General features: G+C 26.8%; 2 protein-coding genes across 2 annotated transcripts; both read right to left on the reverse strand.

Annotated features, from left to right (window-relative positions):
- Positions 1–2,229: 2,229 nt before the first annotated feature.
- On the reverse strand, positions 2,230–3,121 carry CTRU02_211995 (60S ribosomal protein L12; the record flags this gene model as incomplete). Its single annotated transcript, XM_070205756.1, has 5 exons — positions 2,230–2,243; positions 2,312–2,636; positions 2,701–2,821; positions 2,883–2,916; positions 2,983–3,121. Coding segments are annotated over 5 exons (633 nt in total), but the record flags the coding sequence as incomplete, so codon positions are not given.
- Positions 3,122–3,941: 820 nt separating this feature from the next.
- On the reverse strand, positions 3,942–6,514 carry CTRU02_211996 (Protein transport protein sec23; the record flags this gene model as incomplete). The annotated part of the gene is made up of 6 exons (XM_070205757.1): positions 3,942–4,077; positions 4,130–4,197; positions 4,252–4,456; positions 4,513–6,177; positions 6,232–6,362; positions 6,422–6,514. The coding sequence occupies 6 exons, from the start codon at positions 6,512–6,514 to the stop codon at positions 3,942–3,944; spliced, it is 2,298 nt and encodes a 765-aa protein (XP_070060570.1).
- Positions 6,515–25,027: the final 18,513 nt, after the last annotated feature.

Raw genomic sequence — 25,027 nt, forward strand, 5'->3', positions numbered from 1 at the left:
AAAAGCGATGATAACGGGACGTGGAACCGCGATCTGGAACCTGTTGTCGTTGCCCGCTGGTTAAAGCATGGCTGACGGGCCCGCTGACGGGCATGGCATCTGAGCTGCCTTGGCTATGCGGCGATGCCAATGCCAGACACCAGTGCCGCCAGCGACTCTGGCCTCGGCCTAAGAAGAGGCCTTCCGTTCGGGTATGAGTGCGGCGATGGAGAGAGGTGATGGACAAGTCGGTCAAACAAATATTCGCGGTCGGGTTGCCGCGATGCCGCCCGAGATGACAACGAGGCGGCTGGATAGTATGGATTAACTGTGAATTATGATCTGTTGGATGGGTCGGCAGAAACGAGGGACTGGCAGCAACGGCGGCGGCGGCGGCGGCGGCGGCGGCGGTGGCGGATGGTGGCGGGATGTCGACGGAGAATGTAAAGTCAAAGTGAAGTTAGCCTAGCAAGGGGTGAGAGATGCGAAAGTAATAATGTTTGGCTCTAGTGTAACTGCGCTACTGCGCTGAACCGTTACGCTTGACACAACTGCGGCCCTCTGGAGGAGCTGTTTTCCAGACTGGCAACGACTTGGCTGGCGGTCGTTTTCAACGGCGCTCAAGAAATCGGCCAAGCACCAAACCCAGACAAAGGGTCAAGGTACCCTGGAGAACGTACCCTACCAGGCTACCAACTGTACTGCCTCAGTGTTTGAGTTCTTGTACCGCAGTTTAACGCAAACGTGCAATGCAGTATCGGAACCTGACAGTTAGAAAGGTCGCTGGATTGGGAGGCCTCAGGTGTGAAGGACATTGGTCAAAACACGTTGAGTAAACCTCGCCTTAGCACCAGCAGTACTTGGTATTAGGGAAGCACTATTAAGACACATTCACTCGGGGTGCAAAGTAAGTGGCTGCTTGATCATTGGCAATATCATCCTCAATAAGCCTTCTACCGCAAGAAAAGACTTTTAAAAACAGAAAAATATCCATAAAATACTTCAGACTGTTTATTCATTGAATCATGTATTTTTTTTTCTGATGCTTTGCCATCATAACTGTGGTGTTCTTGATGGAAAAACTAAGGTCAGTTCTGAAAAGCGGACATTTGCTTTGCACCCCGAGTGACATTTCAGGCTAGGCGAAGTACTGTACATAGAGGTACTTGAGAGATTACCTAAGGATGAGCGGGTTTAGGACTTGCCAAAGCCAAGGCGCGGCAACCAAGGCAAAGACGAACTGGCATGGACAAGAAACGCTAATTTTTTACTCATGCTGACAGCTAACATGGAACCAGTTTTCGTTGGCTTGGCCCTTCAGTACTGTATTCCTCAATGGTTGACATCAGCAGGCGCATTACTGGAACGGAATCTTGAACAAGCAAAAGAAAGGGGCAAAGACAGCAAGCACAATTTGCGCCGGCGGCTGAGTGCTGAATGGCAAACCTACATCGATGTATTAGTACCAAACGTACAGGTCCTGGTTGGCCAGACTATTGTGTCACAATGCTTCCATGGTCGGGTCACTCCACGCATCTAATGGAAGAGCAAACACTAACGAAATGAGAAATATCCCGAACTTATGCAAACGTCAATCCTGTGACGTGCTGATTCGACTGGCTTGACTTGATAAAATATTGAGCATGTGGGTTTTCAACCCGAAGGCCGCACAGACGGCCCAGGCAATTGCACTCGCGGTTTCTCGGACGCGAGTTAGAGACGACCAGGTGTTGACAAGACATACACAACACATTTGCATCTTAATAGCAACATCGATTTAGTAATATTTTGTAGTGTGCGAAAGACGAGCGAAGGATATTGGAAGCGCATGAAAGGAGAGCAACTGCTGCCTAATGGTATGAGCCACGTTTAGTAGAACTCGACTTCCATGGCGGAATGGGCCCCCACGATGAGTGTTGGGTTCTGTTTCACCAAAAAAAAAAAAAAGTGTCATCTTTCTCGAAACCAAGATTAAAATAGACCGTGGGAAAGCGCAGAATATCTCAGTGCAGTCAAGGGGCTATGCGGGAAGTTGTGGGCACAATTGCTGCGCGTAACATCAACGAATCATAATTTCAGGGAATAATACCATGGAGCAGGCATGCTGCGACAAGCATCGATTGGTCATTTGATCATTGGCAAATTTCTTTCATTGCCAGAGGTTGTCCCTTTTGGGTAGTCCCCATAATGCAGAACCATTCCTAAACTCCAGAAGTCATGCGAGAGTAACTGTCAAGCTGTCGACCTCGTCTACTCCTCGGGGACTGTACAGCATGTTAGTACATTGCACAACCAAACCGTCCAGGATGTTGACGGGGAGTTTGAGACTTACTGTCGATCTCACCAGCGTTGATAGCATCGATGACTGCCTGTGGGGGCTTGCCGTCAACCTGGCATCCAACACTGTATGCCGTTCCCAGAATCTCCTTCACAGTGCCTGCAAGGTCCTTAGAGAACGACTTGAAGCGCATGGTCCGCGCAATGTCGATGATTTCGTCAAGGGCGACAGACTTGTTGTGCTTAATGTTCTTCTCCTTCTTCCGGTCGCGGGGAGGCTCCTTGAGGGCACGGATGATAAGAGAGGAGGCAGTGGGGACGACGGAGACGGCGGCTTGACGGTTCTGAATGGTGAGCTTCACGGTCACTCGGAGACCCTTCTGTAATTGTCGCTGTAAGTGCCGTTCTCCCCGAGATAGTTCGCAAAGAGGGGGGTTTGCATACCCAGTCGCCAGTGGCCTTCGCAATGTCTTCACCGACCTTCTTGGGGGACAGACCAAGAGGACCAATCTTAGGAGCCAGAGCGGAGGAGGCGCCAACCTCACCTCCGGTGGCACGGAGGTGACTATATTCATCGACCATGTTAGCCATAATTTTCGGTCCAAGAAGGCAGCGACGCGACGAACATGACCTTAACCTCGTTGGGATCGTGCTTGGGAGCTGGACAAGAGCATGATCATTAGTTTGCGAACATCGTATAGCATATTGGAGGTGGCAATGACTTACGCATTGTGACTGCTCTCGGATCTGGGGTCTGGTAGGAAAGTTGGTGATCGAAGGAAGAATTAATGTCTTTGTGACCGTCAAGGAAATTTTGCAGATGTGTGCGCCGTAGCTCCGCAGCCCTAGACAGGACGCGCCACACCTACTGTGGCTGGAAATGTTACCGAATTTTGGCGAGTGTGCTCAGGTGGGAAATATCACGTGATGTTTTACCAATTAGGTCTGCCTTTCGCCTTTTTTTTTTTCCAGTGCCGGTGGCTGTGAAGAGTGCCAGCCACACAACCAAAAGGCTAAGTACCATAGCCTATCAGGCCAGTCACTGTTCATCCAAGTGTACGAATTGTCTTGCCAAAAGGTACTTCAGCGACGCTGTTGGTGGGGGCGGGGTAGGTTGATTAGTTTTAATCCGCAGATTCTCCACCAACTTACCGCCATCTTGTTTTTCATTACCAGGTTGCGTTGTTTCCCAAGTTCAGCTTTCTCCAAGCTGTACAGGTTCCACTGCGAATCACCATTGATGAACAGAATTCCGTTACTTCCTTGCAACTACGAAGCCTCTCCACATGCAACCTATCTCTGGCCCTACGAAGGGATATCAATTCGAGCTCACTGCACTAGACAGGGCGGTATTTTTCTGTTTGCTACAAAAGAATTTCTCTCTACCGCTGCATAGGATCAGGCCTCAACGTCATTTGTTCAGACTTCTAACTTAGGATACGTGGTTACACCCATCCTAACGGACAACTCATGTCACAATATAAAGCTAGTCTTGCTGCACAAATGCATTATTTGCGAGCTCTTCACTACCACATCCTCCAATGTGCTCGCGGCTCTAAAAGCACACGCTCTATATGTTTTGTTACCGCTCTGAGTTCCGTCTGCCCTAGTTCGTGCCGCTCACGGCCAACCTATGAATTAATGGTTAGAGATCAATATCCCGTGCACATGATCGAAGACGAAACCTACTTCATTAGATGGTCCATAAAGGTCTGTAGGGATACGTCGTCGGTGAATATTGTCTGGGCGTTCTGGGCCCCCACTCCGCCATATGCCCCAGTCGTATGGGTGGTGGAAGGATTTAGCTTCGATAGCAAGAACCTGTGATTTGTTAGCCTCCATATTCGCAGGAAAAAAGTAGAGAAAGACTTGCCTCGCCTGACTACCGCCAGCATCGCAAACAATGAAACGCGGCAACGGGAATCTGTCGGTGATAAGATCCTGTTCCGAGTTAGCTGAAATGTTTCTTGGCACTGTGTGGGATGGGACACATACTCTTGCATCTTCCTTGGGCTGTTCGAGCAGAGCAGCAAAATTTTCGTAACCTTCTTGGTCCTGATAACCCGCTTTTCTCCACTCAGCAATGGTCTCGCCGTGGAAGATGAGGATATGAAAGAAGGTATCAAGAAGTAGGATGTGAGTCGGCTGGATAGAAGAACTATCAAGAAGAACAGGGGACGATTCTTGATCAAACGTGTAACTGTCCAAGTAAGCGAAATGTTTCTCTCTTTGAGAGTCCGAATAAGAAAGACCAACCTGTCCAGCGTGGGTTGAATCATAATCAGCGAGTTGCTTACATCCTCATGATTAAGCACATGTCGATAGAACGCTGTCTCATCCGGAGAGTTATTGAAGACCTGCAAGAACTGACTCCTTCTCAAATGGAACATGAACTGGGGGTACAAGGTGAAGTTCTTCTCCAATCGGAAAGATGAGGGGTCATCCTTGCGATAGTCTGCGAAACGTGAGCAAAGTCTTATAAGCATCCTGTCAACCCAGCGCAAAACATCCGGGCCATCGTCCACTTCGGCCTTGAATACGGCGATACGTGACATTAAAACCGCAGCAGCTTCCTGGTCAAACGACTGGGCTATTGCCGGATCACCTGCCGGGCCGCTAAGGTTCCTGGCAATCGTTGTCACCCTAAGGTGAAACTGGCCAGACGAATGCTGGTAGTATGTGAGAAACTGGATCATGCCTTTCTGTGGAGACTGCTGGTGTTGTGCTGGGCCTCCCTGGCTGGCGATCTCGAAGTATACGCCATAGCTGGCATTGGGGTCAATGCCACACATCTTCCAGGAGCATGTATTGCCAATACCACATTCCGTCTCACCCACCGACGTGGACTTCTTGTTGAGCGAAATCGCATGTCCTATCAGACCAGTAACCTTTAGCTCTTTTGTAGTCAATACCTCCAGTGTTGCATTGAAGCCCATGAGCAAATTGTCATCTCCATCCTTCTCAAATATGCGGATGAACGACTGTTTGAACATAGAGGAGGTAAAGCTATCTGTCAATACCATGTGACCGCCTGTAGAATTGCACAGGCCTTTCATCTCCAACAAGCCAACCTGGTCTAAGCAGCCAGCAAAGATATCAATGATGTGCCCGTTATGTGCTGTTCTCTTGGCAAGATTTTCGTAGAATTTGAGAGCTTTCTTATAATACTTGATGTTGTCTCGGTCGATGTCGTGGTGAGACCGAATGGGTTCTCGAAGCTCAGGGCCAACAACCATGCCAGGACCTTCAGTGGCGGGACCACCTGCAAATAACATAATGCGGCCACCAGCATGTTGGAAGGAAGATTCGAGAAGGCCCACAGCTACACTTAACGCAACACCGGAGCATCGCAAGCTCCTGCGGTCGTTTGCTACTGGCCAGGGGTCCTTTTGGAGCTGTTCCAGAGCTTTTGTCAACTGGAACTCGGCCTGCTGAACAGGCAGCAGGAACCGTGATGCCGGGCCTGCAGGCATGGGTCTGCCAGGTTGCTGTTGGGGCATGCCTGGTCGCATTGCAGCAGACAGCAGCCCGAGCATTTCCTGGACCTGCTTGGCGGAGTAGTCCTTGCTGCCGCGAAAAACATATGACTTAGCACATTCAGTGTAGCCGATCTCATGCACCTGGACCATTGTCCCGTAAGTGATCAACCCCACTAGAGCATTCTCGGGAAGGAGGCTCAGGCTCATGATCAATGACTCCTTCATGGCTGAGAGACTATCATCCTCTTGGCAGGCATCAACCACAAAGAGAAATATAGGGGGACTGGGCGCCGGGCGCGAGAGTCGATACTCGATCGTGGTGTTGGAGGGATGTAACTCAGGGGGGATCGCATTGGCCGTAATATCTTTGTAGTGCGGCGGCAAGGGGTTTCGCGAGAGGCAGAACGGACATATCCACAGACGAGCGCGGACATCTACTGAGCTTCAAGGCGAGGCTGTAAGTTCGACGCTTGAATGGAAGAAGGTTCTAACTCACCAAAACGGGTTGAGAACAGAACGACAAGGCTGCTTGCAGGTGACCGGTTCAAACTGCAGCAGCGGGGTATCGGGTTTCTCTTTCAGGGGTGTATAGAGAGCACCGATGGGCACGACGAGGCGAGATGCTTCCTTTGGGTAGATAGGTAAGCCGACAGGTCATCAAGATCGAAACAAGACACTAAACTAACCATGCGCGAGCTAGGAAACACGTTCCAACTGAGGCGGACGCCATCACGGTCCTCGACCTCACTCCATTGCTCTTTGAGAGCTTCGTAATCCATCCTGGTTTGAGGACTTCCGTGAAATCGACAGTTGCGCAAATACTAAACAGTCTCGGGATCAGACGGTGAGAAGATGCACAGCGAGGTGCTGCACGATAAAGGTGTTTCGTTGTAGTGAGAGCTGGCGCTGGCTAAGCTTTCCAGTTCTGGACACGAATGCAATTGGGTTGGAAAGGCCACGTTCGGTCACGTAGTGTAGGGGGGTAGCTTTGAACGTGGCTAACCTAACAACGAAAGACAACGGAACCCACCGAAGCTAACAAGAAGACCCCACCCCACTTAAAATCGCAAACTAACAAACTACCTAGAGTAATGAAAGTAAAAAAATATATATATAAGTATAAGTACTATCTTACTAGTATATAGTTTTTAATATTAATATTCAATTACTTATATAATAAATTAGAATAATAATTTAAAAAATAAATATTTTTATTTAAAGATTAAAGTACTTATATTATTGAAATTATAATATATAAAAGTATATAATAAAGTTACTTATAACTATTATAATTCTATAGAATTAATACTAGAAGTATATAATTTTATAAACTAACTATACTTATATAAGAGATACTCTTAATAAAATTATTATTAAAAGTTAATTAATAAAATAACTAACTACTTATACTTATATTTATTAATTATTATTATTTATTACTTTATAAGTATATATTTAAGTTTATACTATTTTATAAACATTTTTAACTTTATTTATTATTATAGCTAACTAGTAATAATAGGGTTTTTATTAATAAAAATTAAGGCTATAAGACTAATAATAAGTTATATATTATCTTACTAGTAAGTTATACTAATAAATTAAGGGTTAGAGTAAAGTAATTAGCCTTATACTAAGTAGTAAAGTAGTAATATTATAGACTATAGGCTAGGCTAAATAATATTTAAAATAGATTATAAGTTAATTATTAAATAACTATTTAAAAAGTCTTATTTTATATATAAGTCTTAATAATTATATAATAAATATTAATAAGTATTTACTTTATATAATAAGTATTTATTACTAAGAATAAGTATTTATTATTTTAGCTATATACTTATTACAGGTTAGGTTACGTAACGTTATATAGCCTCCCGAGGCTATAGGTTAACTAGGTACTTTAGCGACCGGCGCCTATATAATAGTTCTTTTTCTTTTTATAATAAAATCTACTTAATTTACTATATAGTAGTATACTAACCTACTAACTATAAACAATTCGTAATAATATTATAAGTTTTTATAATTTAATTAAAGATTAAATTCTTAATTATATTAGTTTTGACTTCTTTAATAATTATTAACCGTTTTTATATTAATATAAATCTTTTTTATATTTTTAAGAATTACCTAGGTTTTAAGACTAGGAGTATATAATCTAGTTATTAATTAAAAATATTAGCTTTATTATTCTTTAATACTTTATAATAGATAATTTTTAAATTAAGTTTAGAAGGAAATTTTAATTATCTAATTTATTATTTACTAAGTTTTTTAAATTATAAAATAAGCTAGGTTCTTATTATATATATAGATATTAACTTAGTACTTTACTTTTTAAAATTAAAATCCTTATTTTTAAAATATTTTAGTAATTATTAAGTCTTTATTATAGATTTATTAGAAGTATAAGTATATTATACCTCTATACTTCTATTATTCTTATTTATCCTATTTAGTCCTCTAAGGACTTAGTATAGGTCTACCTAACTAACTAAGAATAGCTATATGCTAGTTAGATTCTAGTACTTAATACGGCGTTAAGATTCCTACGGAATACTCTCTTTAACTCTATCTTAAAGCCTATTTAGTTAACTTAACTATATCTATAGTTAAGAAGATTCTAGTCTAATTTATAAGTAGATTTATAAGCTATATTACGTATATACTTATAAATACCTAATCTAGCTTATAACTTCCTATTATAGCTATTATAAGTAACGTTATCTAGCTATAAAACTAGCCTACTACTCTCCCTTAGCTAGCTATTAGTTCCTTAACTAACTTAGCTTTAATATAACGTCCCACACCCACTTCTGGGCACCCCCCACATTTGGGCACCCCATTTACACCAAAAACGCCGTTTTTCGAAATTCTATATTAAACTAACTACTATACTTACTAAGAAAAGAAAATATATATGAACTATGTTAAGTATAATTATAGCCATCTAATTTTCTATAAAGGTTTAAATATAATAATAGTTATAATATAGAAGTTTAAAACTAAAAGCTTTAAAATGTTAGTAGATACTAGTAACTTACTAGTATTCCTTAACATTAGAAAAATATATTTTCGCTTATATATACTTATTTAAAAAATCTAGGAAATTAATATTTATACTTATTAAAAGTATATAATTATATCTAAAAGAGATTTAAAAGTATTACTTTAGTAAATATAGTATAATTAAGGGTTAAAATTCTATAATAGAAACTTTTCTTAAGGGAAATTTTAAAATATTATTCTAAGCTTAAAGAATTTTTTACTAAGTATAAGAATATATAAATCTACTATATCTTACTTAAAAATTCTAATCATATTAGTTAAATATCTCTACCTATTTTATATATTAAGATATAGGCTAGGTAAATTAGTATTATAAATGTTAAACCTTGAATTTATAATACTTATTATTAATAATACTAGTATATAGCTACTTAAGTATTATAATTAAGTCTTAATCTATTTAACATATATTTATTCTCTTTAATAAGTAAAGTATTTAGTTTAATATAGAATTTCGAAAAACGGCGTTTTTGGTGTAAATGGGGTGCCCAAATGTGGGGGGTGCCCAGAAGTGGGTGTGGGACGTTAAGCTAATATATTCTTTACTATAAATTTAGCCTTATTAATAAGTATCGTTACTTAACTCTTATCTACCTATATTATCCCTAACGTTCTAATAAGATTTAATAATTAAGTTCTAGTTTTATAAGATTTTAAATTAAAAGATATATAAGTATAAAATACGATCTTAGCCTTATTATCTTAGTTATATTTTTATAATAAAACCTAAAGAGTTAGGTTTTAACTTAAAATGTTTTTAAGGTTTAGAAGTTTAAAAATAAGTTTTAAAGTTATATAGTTTTTTTATTTTTTAAAATATTTATTATTATTATTCTAACTATATTTATAAAGTATGTTTATAAATAAGCTTTATAAGAAGTAATATTATTTTAAAGTATCTTTTAAAAAACCTTTAACAAAAGTTAATAAATCCTAGGAAGAATAAGATATCCTCTAGGTTTTCTAGTATAAGTAATTCTTTTATAGCTTAGATACTATTAACTAGTATTTTAATTAATTTAAGTATAATAATAAATTTTAAGAATTTAATTTTTTATTTATTAAAAAGGCTTTTACTTAGTTTTATAAATTATTTAGCTACTTTTAATATTTTAAGGATTTAGTAGATATATTTTTAATAATTCTTAAGAGTTTTTAAGAAAATAAAGATATTATTTAGATAGATTATAATAAATTTACTTAAATATACTTATTATATATCTATTAATAATTAATTATATACTTTAATTATATTAAAAGTCTTAAGTTATCTTTATTATATCTTAAAAGCTATTATCTTTAAATAAGATTATAAGCTTTATTAAGATTTTAAGTAGTAAAATAATAAGTAATATAAAGTATATCTTACAATTCTAATATAATAATAATAAGTATTAGTTTTTAATAATATTATTTTTTAACTTTCTATAATCTATATATAGTTATTTTTTTTAAAATATAAAGAGTATTAAGTATCTAGTTAATAATATTAATAGTTTAATAACCCTTTTTATTAGGTTTTTATCTAACTCTTTATTAAAAGTATTTATATATTTTTAGTTAAGAAAGTAGATTTTACTAAAAGTAGGTTTATATACTTTATTAGTTATTATTATAACTAGGATTTTAATATAGATATCCTTTATTTAAAAAAATAAAGTTAAATATATTTTTAATACTATTAATAGTTTATATAGAAGTTTTGTCAAAGTATTATTTAAAGGCTAGATTATTATCTTAATTAAGCTTATGTCTTAATTAATCTTAAAAGTATTTTTTTATAATTATAAAATTCTAATAATAACTTTATATTATCTTATTTTAATAATATTAATAGTAATAGGCTTTATAAAATAATAGTAAATTAAAGAGAGTTATATTATTTCTAATTTTATAATACTTTTATTATATATAATTCTTTTGTTTCTATATTATTTAAAAAGTATAAGTTTTATTTCTTATTTTCTCGTTTTTCTATTGTTTTTAAGGAGATTAAGTTTTTTTAAGCTTTTAAGTTTATTAATACTTCTATAATATAACCTCCTAGGTATATTATAATTAAGATATATATTATTCTTTATAATATATAAAGACTTTTCCTTAAAGCTTACTTATTATTATTTTAAAATTAGCTTTATTTATTTTTAAACTACTTTATATACTAATTATTAACTTTCTTTTTATTTTTCTAATCTTAAAGTATAATATATTAAGTATCTCTTTTTTTACTTTATTATTTAAGTTCTTATTATTAAGACTTTTAAGCTTTAGCTTTCTTAATATAATAGACTTAGTATAAGTTGTCTTAATAGTTTTTTAACCTTTTTATAATAAACTAAACATATCTTATAAGGTAGAGTAAATTAGGTTTAAACTTAATAATTCTATTTTTATTTATATAAAACTAATAATTAGGTTTATATAAGATAGTCTTAGGTTCTTATTTATTAAAATTATATATAGTATATAATCTTAATATTAATAATCTTAAAAGAATATTAAGTAAAGTTAGTAAACTACCTTCTAGTCTAGATACTATATATAATAGTTATAAATATAATATATTTAAATTTATCTTTATAGTTATTAGATTTAAGAGTTAATTAAGGGTAGTTTCTTAATATAAATTTATTTACTAAGTCTAGATATATAATTATTTTAAGATATAAAAGAACTTCTTAATATAGATCTAAATTTATTAGTTATTATTAGTTAGGTTATTAGTATAGTATTATAGCTTACTTAAATATCTTTATATTCTAGAGTTTCTTTTTTAGTAAGTAAGGTATAATATTAGTATAGTCTTTACTTTATTAATTATTTTTTATTTTCTTATTATATATATATTTCTTTATTTCTTTTATTTATACTAGATTTATATAATTTATTACTTTTCTTATTAAATACTTTCTAATACTATTAAATAATATTAAGCGGTTATATATAGTTAAAAACTAGATTATTTAGTTATTTATAGCCTTTAAAGCTAATTTTTCTTAACTTATTATAATAACTATTTAAAGTATTTTTTTTCTTATATTACTTTAATTATTATACTCTATAAGTATATTTAATTATTTAAAACTTAGTATAATACTATTAATTTAAGTTATCTTAAATTTATTACTTATAACTAAATATAATAACTAATTCTAATTAGATAATAATTAATTTTTTTTTAATATTTATTATTTCTATTAAAATTCTTATTATGTATAATTAAGTAGTTAATTAGTAAATAGTTAGTTAGCCTTCTAGTATTTAATAATAATCCAAGGTTATAAATAATATTACTATCTCTAATAATTTTATTAATCTACTAGGTATCTTTTACTTATTCTTCTAGGTTTAAGGATTTAAGAACTTTATATAAAGCTTATTCCTAAGCCTTTGTTTCTAGTTGTTTAGTTATTAAGACTTTTCTAAGGAGTATACTAGTCTTATTATATCTTAACCTTATTAAGAGGTTCTTAGAGTATTATATACTATTTTCTTAGCTTCTTTATAGGTCTTATAAAAGTTAATAAAGTAGTTAGGTTATTTTATATTACTATAGTTTTATTACTTTTAAACTATATTAACTTATTATAAGGTTTCTTTTATAAGGTTTATAACTTTCTTAATAATCTTTATTAATAGTATTTAGGCTTATAAGATTGTTATAATATATTAGAACGGTAGAGATATCATAGGTAGATAGGAGTTAAGTAACAATACTTATTAATAAGGCTAAGTTTATATAGTAAAGAATACATTAGCTTATATTAAAGCTAAGCTAGTTAAGAAGCTAATAGCTAGCTAATAGGCTAGTTATATAGTTAGATAAAGTCGCTTATAATAGCTATAATAGGAAGTTATAAGCTAGATTAGGTATATATTAGTATATACGTAATATAGCTTATAAATCTGCTTATAAATTAGACTAGAATCTTCTTAACTATAGAATATAGTTAAGGTAAGTAAATAAACTTTAAGATAGGGTTAAAGAGAGTATTTTATAAAACTCTTAACGCCGTAGAAAGTACTAGAATCTAACTAGTATATAGCTATTCTAACTAGTTAGGTAGACTTATACTAGGTCTTTAAAAGAGTACTAAATAAGATAAATAAGAGTAATAGAAGTATAGAGGTATAATATGCTTATACTTCTAATATAATATCTATATTTAATAATTTTTACTAATTTTATTATAGTTAATTCTTATTACTTTAATAGAAATTTCCTTAGTTTTATTATTAATACCTCTTAGTTAAGTTAATAAGTTAATATTATTTTACTTTCCTTCTTCCTTTATTTATAAAGCTAATTATTATTTATAATAATATGTTTAACTTAATATAAATAAAGAAATTATCTAGTCTATCTATTTCAATTATCTTATTATTAACTTTATTTTTTAAACATTAAGTAAAATATAAATATTTTAAATTTATTAATTATATTTAAAATAATATAAATATATGTGAATTTAATTAAGTAGTAAAAATTTAATTTAACTTATTTAATATTATTAAGGTTTCTTCTTATTTTACTTTACTTATTAAGGTATTAAAACTTAGTAATAATCCTATTATAAAGTTTTTATCCCTTTTATTAACTTATCTAATTAATTAATTATATATTTCTTTCTTTATAGTAACTTCTTTATTATTATCTTCTAAAAAATCTTTTATTCTAGCCTTATCTATCTCCTAGTCTAGGTTTTACTACTTAAGCTATTTTAGTAGAGAAGATTAAAAAGACTTAAGAGTAATCTTCTTAGAAGTACTTAAAGAAGATATTATTTTAATACTATTTATTAGTATTATAAAGTTAACTTACTAAAAAAAAGTAATTAGAGTATTATAACTAGTTAGTAATAATAAGGTTTTTACTAATAGAAGTTAAGATAATAAGACTAGTAATAGGTTATATATTATTTTACTAATAGATTATACTAATAGACGAAAAGTTAAATTAAAGTAATTAGTCTTATACTAAGTAATAAGGTAGTAATATTATAATCTATAAGCTAGGCTTAAAGTTATTTAGGAAATATTATAAGTTAATTTTACTAAAAAGACTATTTAAGAAGTCTTAAGTAAGTATTTATTTTATATAATAAGTACTTTTTACTAAGGATTTATACTTCTTATCCTAGCTAAATACTTATTATCTTATCTTATCTTTATATAACCTATATAATAGTTTTTCTATTTTAAAGTTTCTTTATTACTTATCTTATATTATATATATAAATATTATATCTTAACTACTAGCCTATGTAAGTTAATTAACTCTCTATTAAATATAATAGATAAGTTATAATAAATATAGTCTTAAAACCTTCTTATTATAACTATATAATTATAGAAAGAACTATACTAATAACTATACTTTAAGTTAAAAAGATTTAAAATAGTTTTCTAGTTAATATTAATAGTAAATCTAGTTTTAAAATAAAGATTAAATAAAATACCTTTAAAATAAAATGTTTTATATAGTTAAAAGTCTAATAAGAAAAAAAGACTATAAATAGATTTAATTAAATAATTAAACTCTATAGTAAGTACTTATAAGAAAGTAACTATATTTTATACTAATTATTATTATTATTATTTTACTTATAATACTATTTATATAGTATCTAAGATCTTTATATAACGCTATTTACTTTATAAACTTACCTATTAGACTAGTTATTAATTATTACTATTTTACTACTTCTTATAATAATAAAATTAATTTAAAATATAAGTTTAACTTTTAGTAAAAAGGTTATTAAACTTATTTAACTATTATATTATTATTCTTTTACAAAGTAAACCTAGTCTTCTTTTAAATATAGGTCCTACTCTTTATATTATAATAAAATTCTTATAAGTAATATTAAAATCCTAGTATTAAATTATTAAGTATAAAACTATAAGAAGTAACTATATAAAATATAAAGTCAAAGGTTAAATAAAGCTAAGCTATATTATTATTATACTAAATACCTTAGCTTAGAAGTACCTAAGTAATTAATTAAAACTATTTAAGAGGTCAGAATTAAAGTATTAAAAAAATTAAATATAAATACTATATAATAACTTATATTAAAATAATAGGTTTAAAATAAATCTTAAAATAAAAAATAATAAGAGTATATTATTATGTTATATAGAAGTTTTTTAACTACCTACTAAGGGTTAATAATAGTAAATAAGTATTAGTAATTAAAGATTAATACTTAGAATATTACTTTATATTTATATTTATAAAGAAAACTATATTATAAGTATTATAAATATTAACTTTATTTAAGAGAAGTAAAAGTCTCTATATATATATTGTAATAAAATACTAAGTATCTAGTAATTATATTTAATAGAGAAATAGTATTTTAAATTAAAATAGTATAAGGAGGTATTAAAATTAAGCTTTTATTAATATATATTTAAAAAGCTAGTAAATATTATAGATTAAGCTAGTTAAAAGATTATTATAAAATTAGTTAAGATATTCTCTAAAACTAACCTACTAACTAACTTTTAAGTAGAAGTAATAAAAGCTATAACTTACTTTTATAATATAAACATATAAAATAAATATCATTAGAAATTAATTTATTTAATAGAAAATAAATAGTTTTATTAATATTCTTATTAATAAATATTAAAGCTTATTCTAAATTACTTATAATATAGTCTATAAGTAAATAGGTTATATAAGTAAATAAGTTACTTTTTAAGACTTATATAATAACATATAAGAAAACTTAACTATAATACTTTAAATTAATTAAAACTATAAAAAATCCTCTTCTTTAGATATTAATTTAACTTTCTAATATATATAAGCATTATAGCTAGGCTTTCTATAGATACTATATCGTTATATGCGTATTTCTAGTCTCCTCGTATAACTACTATTTTAACTTATTTCTACCTTTAACTACTTTATCATATCTATTTAAGACTTAAAATTATTTACTTATTTAATTATTAATAATCCTCCTTACTATAGTTATTTTTTTTATATACTAATAGTAGCTAAAATAGTTATTTACCTCTTCAAGTTTAGCTAAATTGCTTTATATTAAGGTTTATTTATATATTATTACTATTATCCCTTTCTTTAGCTATTATATACTTAAAAGAATTAATATTAGGAAGCTATTTTAATATTATATAATATAATTACTAATATAATTAGATTATAAAGTAATTTTAATTAGGTTATTTAGTATTTTTAAAACCTAAGCTAATAGTAGGTTAGCTAAAGATATAGATAGTAATAATATATAAAGCTTAATATCTAGCTATAAAACTATATAATTAGGGTTATATAGTATTAAACTAAATACTTTAAAGCCTATTTAAGTATTTACTTTTATTATTATAGTATTATATACTTTATAAAAAGCTAAAAGGAAGTCTTCTTTTACAATATATATAATATATATTTATATTAGACTCTTAATTTCTTTACTATATATTTATTTTAAAAGACTAAAATACTTAATATTAAGAAGCTAAAGCTTATATAATAAGTAAATAGGTATATAAAGTATAATAATCTTATACTCCTTATAGTATAGTTTAAAATTAATAAAATAATAGCTTTTATAGTTATTAAGGATAAGGAGGTAGTAAATACTTTTTATATAACTTTTATATAAAAATCAAAATACTTTATTTATTCTAAGCTTTTCTTATTTATTATCTAACTATTTTCTATAAGTATAATTACCTAATTAGATAAAAAAGGGTTATTATATATTTAAAGTTAAAGTAAACTTTACTTATAAAGATAATATATAGTAAGATAGTATAGCTATATAACCTAATACCTTAGATTATTATAACCTATTCCTAATTCCCTTATTAAGCTATTTTTAGCTTACTATATTAGTTTAAGGTTATAATAACTATTTTAGAAGAGATTTTACTTATTATAAATCTAGTCTTATTAAAGCTATAGATATCGTTATTATATATTCTATATTTCGTAATTATATTTCGTATAAGAGAAAACTACGCGCGATACGCGTCTAGATCTTCGTAGAAGACCTTCTAATATTTAATTCTTCGATTAAAACGCGTTTAGAGTTTAGGTTATTATTATATAAAGTTTAAGGCTTAGTTCGTTCTAACGCGTCGTATGCTATAGTTATAAAGAAGCTAATTAGCTATTTCTTAAATACTACTTAAGTATAATAGATATAATTATATATCTAGATTAATAATATATTATATAATACTTTCTTCTTTATATAAAGTTAAATTTTTTTAAAGTAGTTAGATATTATATTTTATAGTTTAGCTATAGTATCGTTCTTAAAAGGTTATTTAAAATACTTTATAGATAGATATAGCCTTTCGTATACTTAATTTTAGGTTAGATCAAAGCATATTTAGTATAAAAACTAGACTACTTTTATTTACTTTTTATACTATAGTTATTAGTAGAGAAAATAAGAAAAAAGATTAGGATTATAAAAATATTAAAAAAGTAACCTATTTACTTATATAACCTATTTACTTATAGACTATATTAACCCTTATTTATATTAAGAATAGATTTTTACTTATAATTATAAGGTATACCTATTTAAAATTAATTATAAAAAAGAAACTTATAAATAAATATATAAATCAAAGTTATATAAATATATTAAATATTTTATAAGATATATATTAACCTCTTATAATCGATATTAAATCTAAATACCTTTACTTAGTTAAGTAATAATTATATAAGATATAGTATTTAATAAGAGTTATTTCTATAGATAAAAAAAATATTAATATTAAACTTAAAATATTAATAAGTATTTAAATAATAAAGATTTAGGAAATAAATTTATATCTTAACCTAATTCTTAAAGTATTTAGAGTTATAGATTTTTAAAATAAGTATTAATCTAAGCTACTTAATTATTACTAGCTATTTTAAACCCTAATTAAGAAATAATATAAAAATTTATTTAACTCTAGAGCTATTTTATAATACTTTATTTATAAAGCATAACTACTTAGTACTTAGTTAGGCTTATATTTACATATAAGCTCTTAAGAATACTAGGTAATAGTTTAATTAATTTATTATTTATAGTACTCTAATATAGTAGTAATATAAGGACTCTATCCTCTTTGATTATAATTTATTAAATAAGGCTTAGTTAGACTTACCTCGAAGTTTTAAAGTAGATAGAGAAAATTTATAGCCTTAATTAGTAGTAGCTAACGATAGTAGACAAAGTAAATCGCTATAGCGCTATAGCTTACTATATCTAAGATTAGTTTAGTAATATAAGTCTTATTTATACTCTTATAATAGCTATTTAAAATAATATAAAACTAGAATCTATATAAGAAGTAAGCCTTTTTAAATAGATATATATAGTAATTCTAGTTATATAAATATTTTAAATATCTATTATTATTACTAGTTAATTTAACTTTAAAATAAGATAACTTAATATTATAAAATAATTCTTAATATTAAATATAACCTAGGGGATAACTATATTATATATAAATATCTAAATAGTTTTAAATGACTAGGAAAGTATATAGAATTAACCTATACTTTATATAGCTTATAAAATACTCCCCTACTCTAGTTTAAAAAGTTCTAAAAGAATTTATAATATCCTATAATAAGATTATTAAGTAAAGATAAGTATTTTTTAGATCTAAGAATAGAAAAGTAATTCTCTTAAAGATATATTGTCTTTCTCTTCTAAAAGCTAATTTAGTAAAAGGTAGCTTAATAAAATATAGTTATAATGTTAATTATAGGTATAAAGCTCCTAAGCTTTAAATATATAGTAAATAAAATAATAATATTTAAAAAGGTATTTAAAGATATACTTCTTAACCTTAGAAATATTTAGAAGCTATATTATAATAATAAATAAGCTATATAACTTATTATAAATAAAGAAAAATATATCTTAATAAGATTAATATATATTAATACTTAGAGTATATAGTTAAGATAGTAAAATATAATAAGATTATTAATAAATATATATACTTATAAATAATATAATATATTAGTTAATAATTTTATAAGATATTCTTTATAAATAAATTTAAATACTTTAAAATATTACTAAACTTATAAGATATATGAATAAAGGTTATTAGCTTAAATTAAATATAAATATAGTTATAAAAAGTAAAAGAAGTATTATTAAGGGAGATAATAGCCTAAGAGTTGGCTTAAAAAGTTAATTAAAGATAGCTTATAGTTAAAAAGTATAAAGTTATTTTTATAAAAGCTTTAAAGTAAAAAGTTTTTATACTAAGAGAATAAACCTCTTATTTTAAAAATAGAAAAGAGAATAACTTATTATTTATAAGCTAATATAGAGAGTAGCTATATAATTATTAAAGAAATAAGATAATATAAGTATAATTAGCTTAAGAATAATTATATTAATAAGATTGTTAATAGTAGGATATTAGCTTATAAATAATCTTATTATTAAAATTATCTTATAGCTAGAACTTAGAGGAATTATACTAATAAGAGGGATTAATTCCCTTCTTATCTTACTATTACTCTTAACCTAAAGCCTTTCTTAAGCCTTTCTTAAGCCTCCTTTTCTTTACTTAAAAGGGATTAGATAGTTATATTTAAATAAATAAGATTTTAAATAACTACTACATTAGAAATAAAATATTAAAAGAATTAAAAATAAATATACTTTTTAACTATACCTTCTTAGACAGACCCTATTTAGTATATTATAAGATACTAGTTATAAAGCTTCTTTATTAATAATTATAACTTTACCTCCTCTTTTTCCTCTTCTTTAGCCTTAGTAGCTTTACCTTTACTATTCTTAGTAATAAAAATAGAGTTAGAAATATAATATTAAATAAGAATTAATTTAAATAATAATAATATAAAGAAAGCTACCTTAGTAAGCTTCTTTTTCTTCTTAATTATTAAATTAAGAAAGTTAGTATCTTTATTTATAAGCTAATAAAAGAAGTAAATCTTATAAGTCTTAGGCTTAGGTTTAGGCTAAAGACTTAAAGGAGGGATATTACCCTCTCCTCTATTACCCTCTCCTCTATTACCCTCTCCTCTATTACCCTCTCCTCTATTACCCTCTCCTCTATTACCCTCTCCTCTATTACCCTCTCCTCCCTCCTTCCTATTAACTTCTAATACTTTATGCTTTCTAGCCCTTTTAGCCTTAGAAGTAATACTATAAGTAGGTATAATTATAAAAACTTACTTAGTCTTTAATGTCTTAAATATTATTATAATTAATTAGTTTTTAATAAAATATTAAGTAAATAATTAGAAATAAAGAGCTAATTATATATATAGTTATATATATAGTATTAATAAGTAATACTAGTAGTTTATAGATATATTTATTATAATAGTTTAAGAAAGATAAAGTTTTATAAGTAAGTAATAGAAGAATTTCTCTAAGTATTATAATTTACTTTAAGAAGTTACTAATAACTTTTAAATTATAGAAAGTATATCTACTCCTTAGTAGTATACCTACTTTATAATTACTTATAATAGTATATATAAGGCTAACTACTTTCTTTATATAATATATAATATATTTAGTTATATCTTTGTTATTAACTTCTTTATTCTATTTATATTTAAAGATAGCTATTTTAACTAATTTACTATAAATTTAGTAATATAAATAGTAAAAAAGGGAGGGTTAACTATATATAGGTATAAGTATCTCTAGGGGGTTAACTATATTATAATACCTTTATAGTAAAATATATAGCCTTATTAGTATATAACCTACTTCTTACTTATAAGGATAATCTTAAAGTAGAATAGCTAAATTGTCTTTAATCTGTTTATATAAGAAATATTTAGGAATAATACTATTCTATAGTATAGTCTATAGAAAATAAGCTACTTTATTTACCACTTTAAGTATATACTTAAGTTTAGTACTTTACTTTACTACAAGTAGTAAATAACTATTTTATTAAGACTTATAAATACTTTTATAATATTCTAAATATATATTTTTAAATACCTACTAAGCTTTTAGATATATATTATATTATATATATAGAAAATTTAAAATCTACTTAGAGATTAGAAAGTAATATATAAAGAATATATATTAAACTTTTAAATAACTCTAATAATGAAAGGTATATATTAAGCCTTTATAATATAAGTTTTATATATAGAAGATAAAGTTTCTTAACTATATAATTATATTAAATTTTATCCTGATGTATTAATATAAAGTATTAGCTATTATAGAATAGAAATCCTTAGTAAACTATTATATAATATAGGTTTTCTTATAGTTTTATAACTTTTATAAGAAATTTATCTTAAAATACTATTATATTATTATATTAAGAATAGTTTTTCTATATAATAATAACTTAATAAAGAATATAAGTAAGTTTAAATAACTTAATAAAGAATACAAGTAAGTTTAAATAACTTAAAAAAGCTAAGAAATATTTCTATAAAATATCTTTTCTTTAATATTAAGACTTATTAAGAAGTACTTAAAAAAAACTAATGCTTTATAAAAAGTTACTATTAACTAAATATATAATTTACTTAAAAACTCTTAAATATAAAAGATTAATAGAATATTAGATAATAAAGACTAATTATTATTAAAAGCTTAAAGTACTAAGTATATTATTTCTAAATATTATTAAAAAAGTTTATTATACTAAGAAAATAAAAAGTTAGAAAAGATTATTATAACCTTAATATAAGATTATTATAAAAGACTTCCTTAATAAGTATCTAAGCTATTTAGTTTTAACTTTAACTTTAAGTACTAACTTTAAGATATAAACTTAATAAATAATTTACTTTAATAACTAAATTATATTAAGAGAGAAATAAATTATAATAATATTCTCTTTATGTTTATAGAAAATTAAGCTTTAGTACTAGATAGTTAGTAAATATAAGAGTAAGACTTACTATATCTATAAATATTAAAAAATAATATAAGACTTTATTTATATTATTTAAATAACTATAAAAGTCTTAATAAAAATAATAACTTTAAAATTAAGATATATACTACTCTTTAGTTTGAATTATTATTAATAATGAATATAATACTAAATACTTAATACTTATAATAACTTAAAACTAATATATAAAAATATGAATTAAATATATTTAGTAAGAAATCATAATTTAAAAGACTTTTAAATTAAAATATTATTTAAGGAGTAAAAAAGCTTTATTAATTTATTATAAACTAAAGATAAATATTAATAAACCTAGCTAATAAAAGTTTAAAGATTAGTTAGAAATAGGAAGGGTTATTTTATTCATACTAAAAGCATATTATTCTCTAAAAGAGGATTAATAATTCTATATATAGAATTCTTAAGATAAGAAATTCTTTACTAATATTATAATAACCTTAGAATAGAATATATAAGCTTAAATACAACTCTAAAACTTATTTCTTAGACGTTTTACTAACAAACCCTTACCAATAATATTATAAAATATATATTAAGTTATTAATCATTTTAAGAGAGTAGAATATTAAGACATAAATTATATATATAAATATAACTATTATTATTACTATATTAATAACATAAAGAAATTAGTTTAAGTATATTCTAAGATTATTATAGAATATAAAGATAATAATTAAAATAAATATAATATAGTTTTAGTTACTAAATATTATATAACTAAGGTTAATATATTAATATTTATAATAAATTACGTTACAAGTAATAATATTATTAAAATACTCTATAAGTATATAAAATACTAAATTAATACTTTAAAGGTATTATAAATAATAAAGATAAACTTCTAACTAGTTAGTTCTAAGAGTAATTTATAAATAAATATATTATTAAATATAAACTCTTTATAGTAGGGTAATATTATAAATACTATAGAGTACTAGGAATAGTATAATATACTATATATATTATAAAACGCTATACTAAGAAGGTTAATATATATATTTTCTTTAGTTCTTAACCTAGTGGGTTAAGAATAAACTTTAAAGAAGAATAAGACTTTTACTACTAGTATAACTATTCTAGCTAAAAATACTAAAATACTCTTAATAATATATTACTTACTAATAAATAAATAAATAAAAAGAATATACTAAACTTTTAGAAAGTATTTATAAATTTATATTAAATATATACCTTAGTAATAAGTAATTATAATATTAAAGTATAAGGAGCTAGCTACTATTACTAACTACTTAGTTAATAAAGATAAGTAGGGTATATACCTCCTTATAAGAGGATTAGGGATAGTAATTTAGCTTAATATCCTTTAAGCTAAAGTATAGTAATATAACTAGACTTACTTATAACCCCTAAGCCTTCCTTAATTAAGCCCTTAGCTACTAATAATCTCTTATAATTCTTTAGCTTTTTTATTTAATTTAAGTAATAAGTATAAGTTAAGGTATCTATCTAGGTTAGAGAATTAAGACATAGTAACTACTAAATAAATACTATATATAAGTAAGATTAATTTTAATAAACTATAAGTAATAAATATAAAACTTAATAGTTTAGAATAAGATATATATTTTTAAATCATATATATAGAAAGAAAGAGGAGTTGTAATTAAGTATAAATCTAGTAATTAATAAACTTATTAATAATATATAAATAAAAAAGCTTTAAAGTAGTAGATAAAGTATATAAATATGCTTAATATAAGGTTAAATCATTTACTTTCTAGTAATTACTAATAATTACTATTAAATATAATACTAGATTTATAAAGTAACTATTACTATATATGAAAATAACTAATAAGTTAGTAATAAGAATAATATAAGTAATAATATATTATATAAAAGTATTAATAATAATAAGATAACTATATAGAAAATCTATTATAATTACTTATTAATAAATACTAATACTTACTAAGGCTAAAGGAAATAAAAATACTACTTAGTTATAGTTATGGAATTATAACTTATAAAGTAATTATAAAATAAATATAAAATAAAGTTATAATAATTAAAGTGTTTTAGGGTTTTTAGCTAGGAATGTTTATAATAGTAATAAAAGTCGTATATTTCCTTAAAGCTAGTATAAGAGTAATAGTAACTAGTTATAAGGATAACTAATTAACTATTATAAGATTATAAGAATAAGTAGCTAGTTATAGGGATAACTAATTTACTATTATAGGGTACTTAAGAAGAGATAATAAGAGGTTGTAAATAGTAAGGTAAATAGGTGGTTGTATTAAAGTATTGTAATTGCTTAATTATTCTAACTATAGAGAGGAAAAAGTAGGGTATTAATAGTAAATAAATCGGACTTCCCTATTAGGTAAATCGGACTTTCCCATTAATTAATTAAGGTTATAGTATAAGGTTTAACTAGTTATGCCCGTTAAAGTTTAATAAATAGGGTTTTAATCTAGTTATGCCCGTTATACTTTATTAGCTACATAACGGTTAGATACGCTTAGATATTTCTTAGGTCCGTGCGTATAAAATATATATTACTATAATCCTATATTATAACGAATTTAAGTATAATAACTATTTAATATTATAAAGTATATTAAACTATTAATTACCCTTTAAGTATTCTTATAAAGATACTTAAGAAGAGAGAATAAGAGGTTATAAATAGTAAAGTAAATAGGTAGTTATATTAAAGTATATTATGATTGCTTAATTATTCTAACTATTAAAGAGGAAAAAGTAGGGTATTAATAGTAAAGAAATCGGACTTCCCTATTAAGTAAACCAGACTTTCCCTATTAGTTAATTAAGGTTATAGTATAAGGTTTAACTAGTTATGCCTATTATACTTTATTAGCTTTAGATACGCTTAGATATTTCTTAGGTCCGTACGTATAAATATATATTATTATAATCCTTATATTATAACGGATTTAAGTATAATAACTATTTAATATTATAAATAGTATATTAAATTACTAATTACCCTTAAGTATTCTTATAGCTAGTTTTAACCTTCTAGATTAGGAACTTAAGACTAAAACCTATCTTTTATCTAGGTATTATACCCCCCTAGGTAAAATAAATATACTAACCTTCCTTATATAGTACTTATAACGCTTCTAGTACTTTATAATACCCTATTATACTATACTATTATATAAAGATAAGAAATATTTATTTAAAAGGTATTACTTAATAAGATATAAACTAAGTATTAACTAAGTTATTATTAATAATATTAATAAATCAAAGAAATTAAGATAAAGATAAAG

Source organism: Colletotrichum truncatum (genome assembly GCF_014235925.2).
Source record: "Colletotrichum truncatum strain CMES1059 chromosome Unknown Contig_0008, whole genome shotgun sequence".
Classification (NCBI taxonomy): domain Eukaryota; kingdom Fungi; phylum Ascomycota; class Sordariomycetes; order Glomerellales; family Glomerellaceae; genus Colletotrichum; species Colletotrichum truncatum.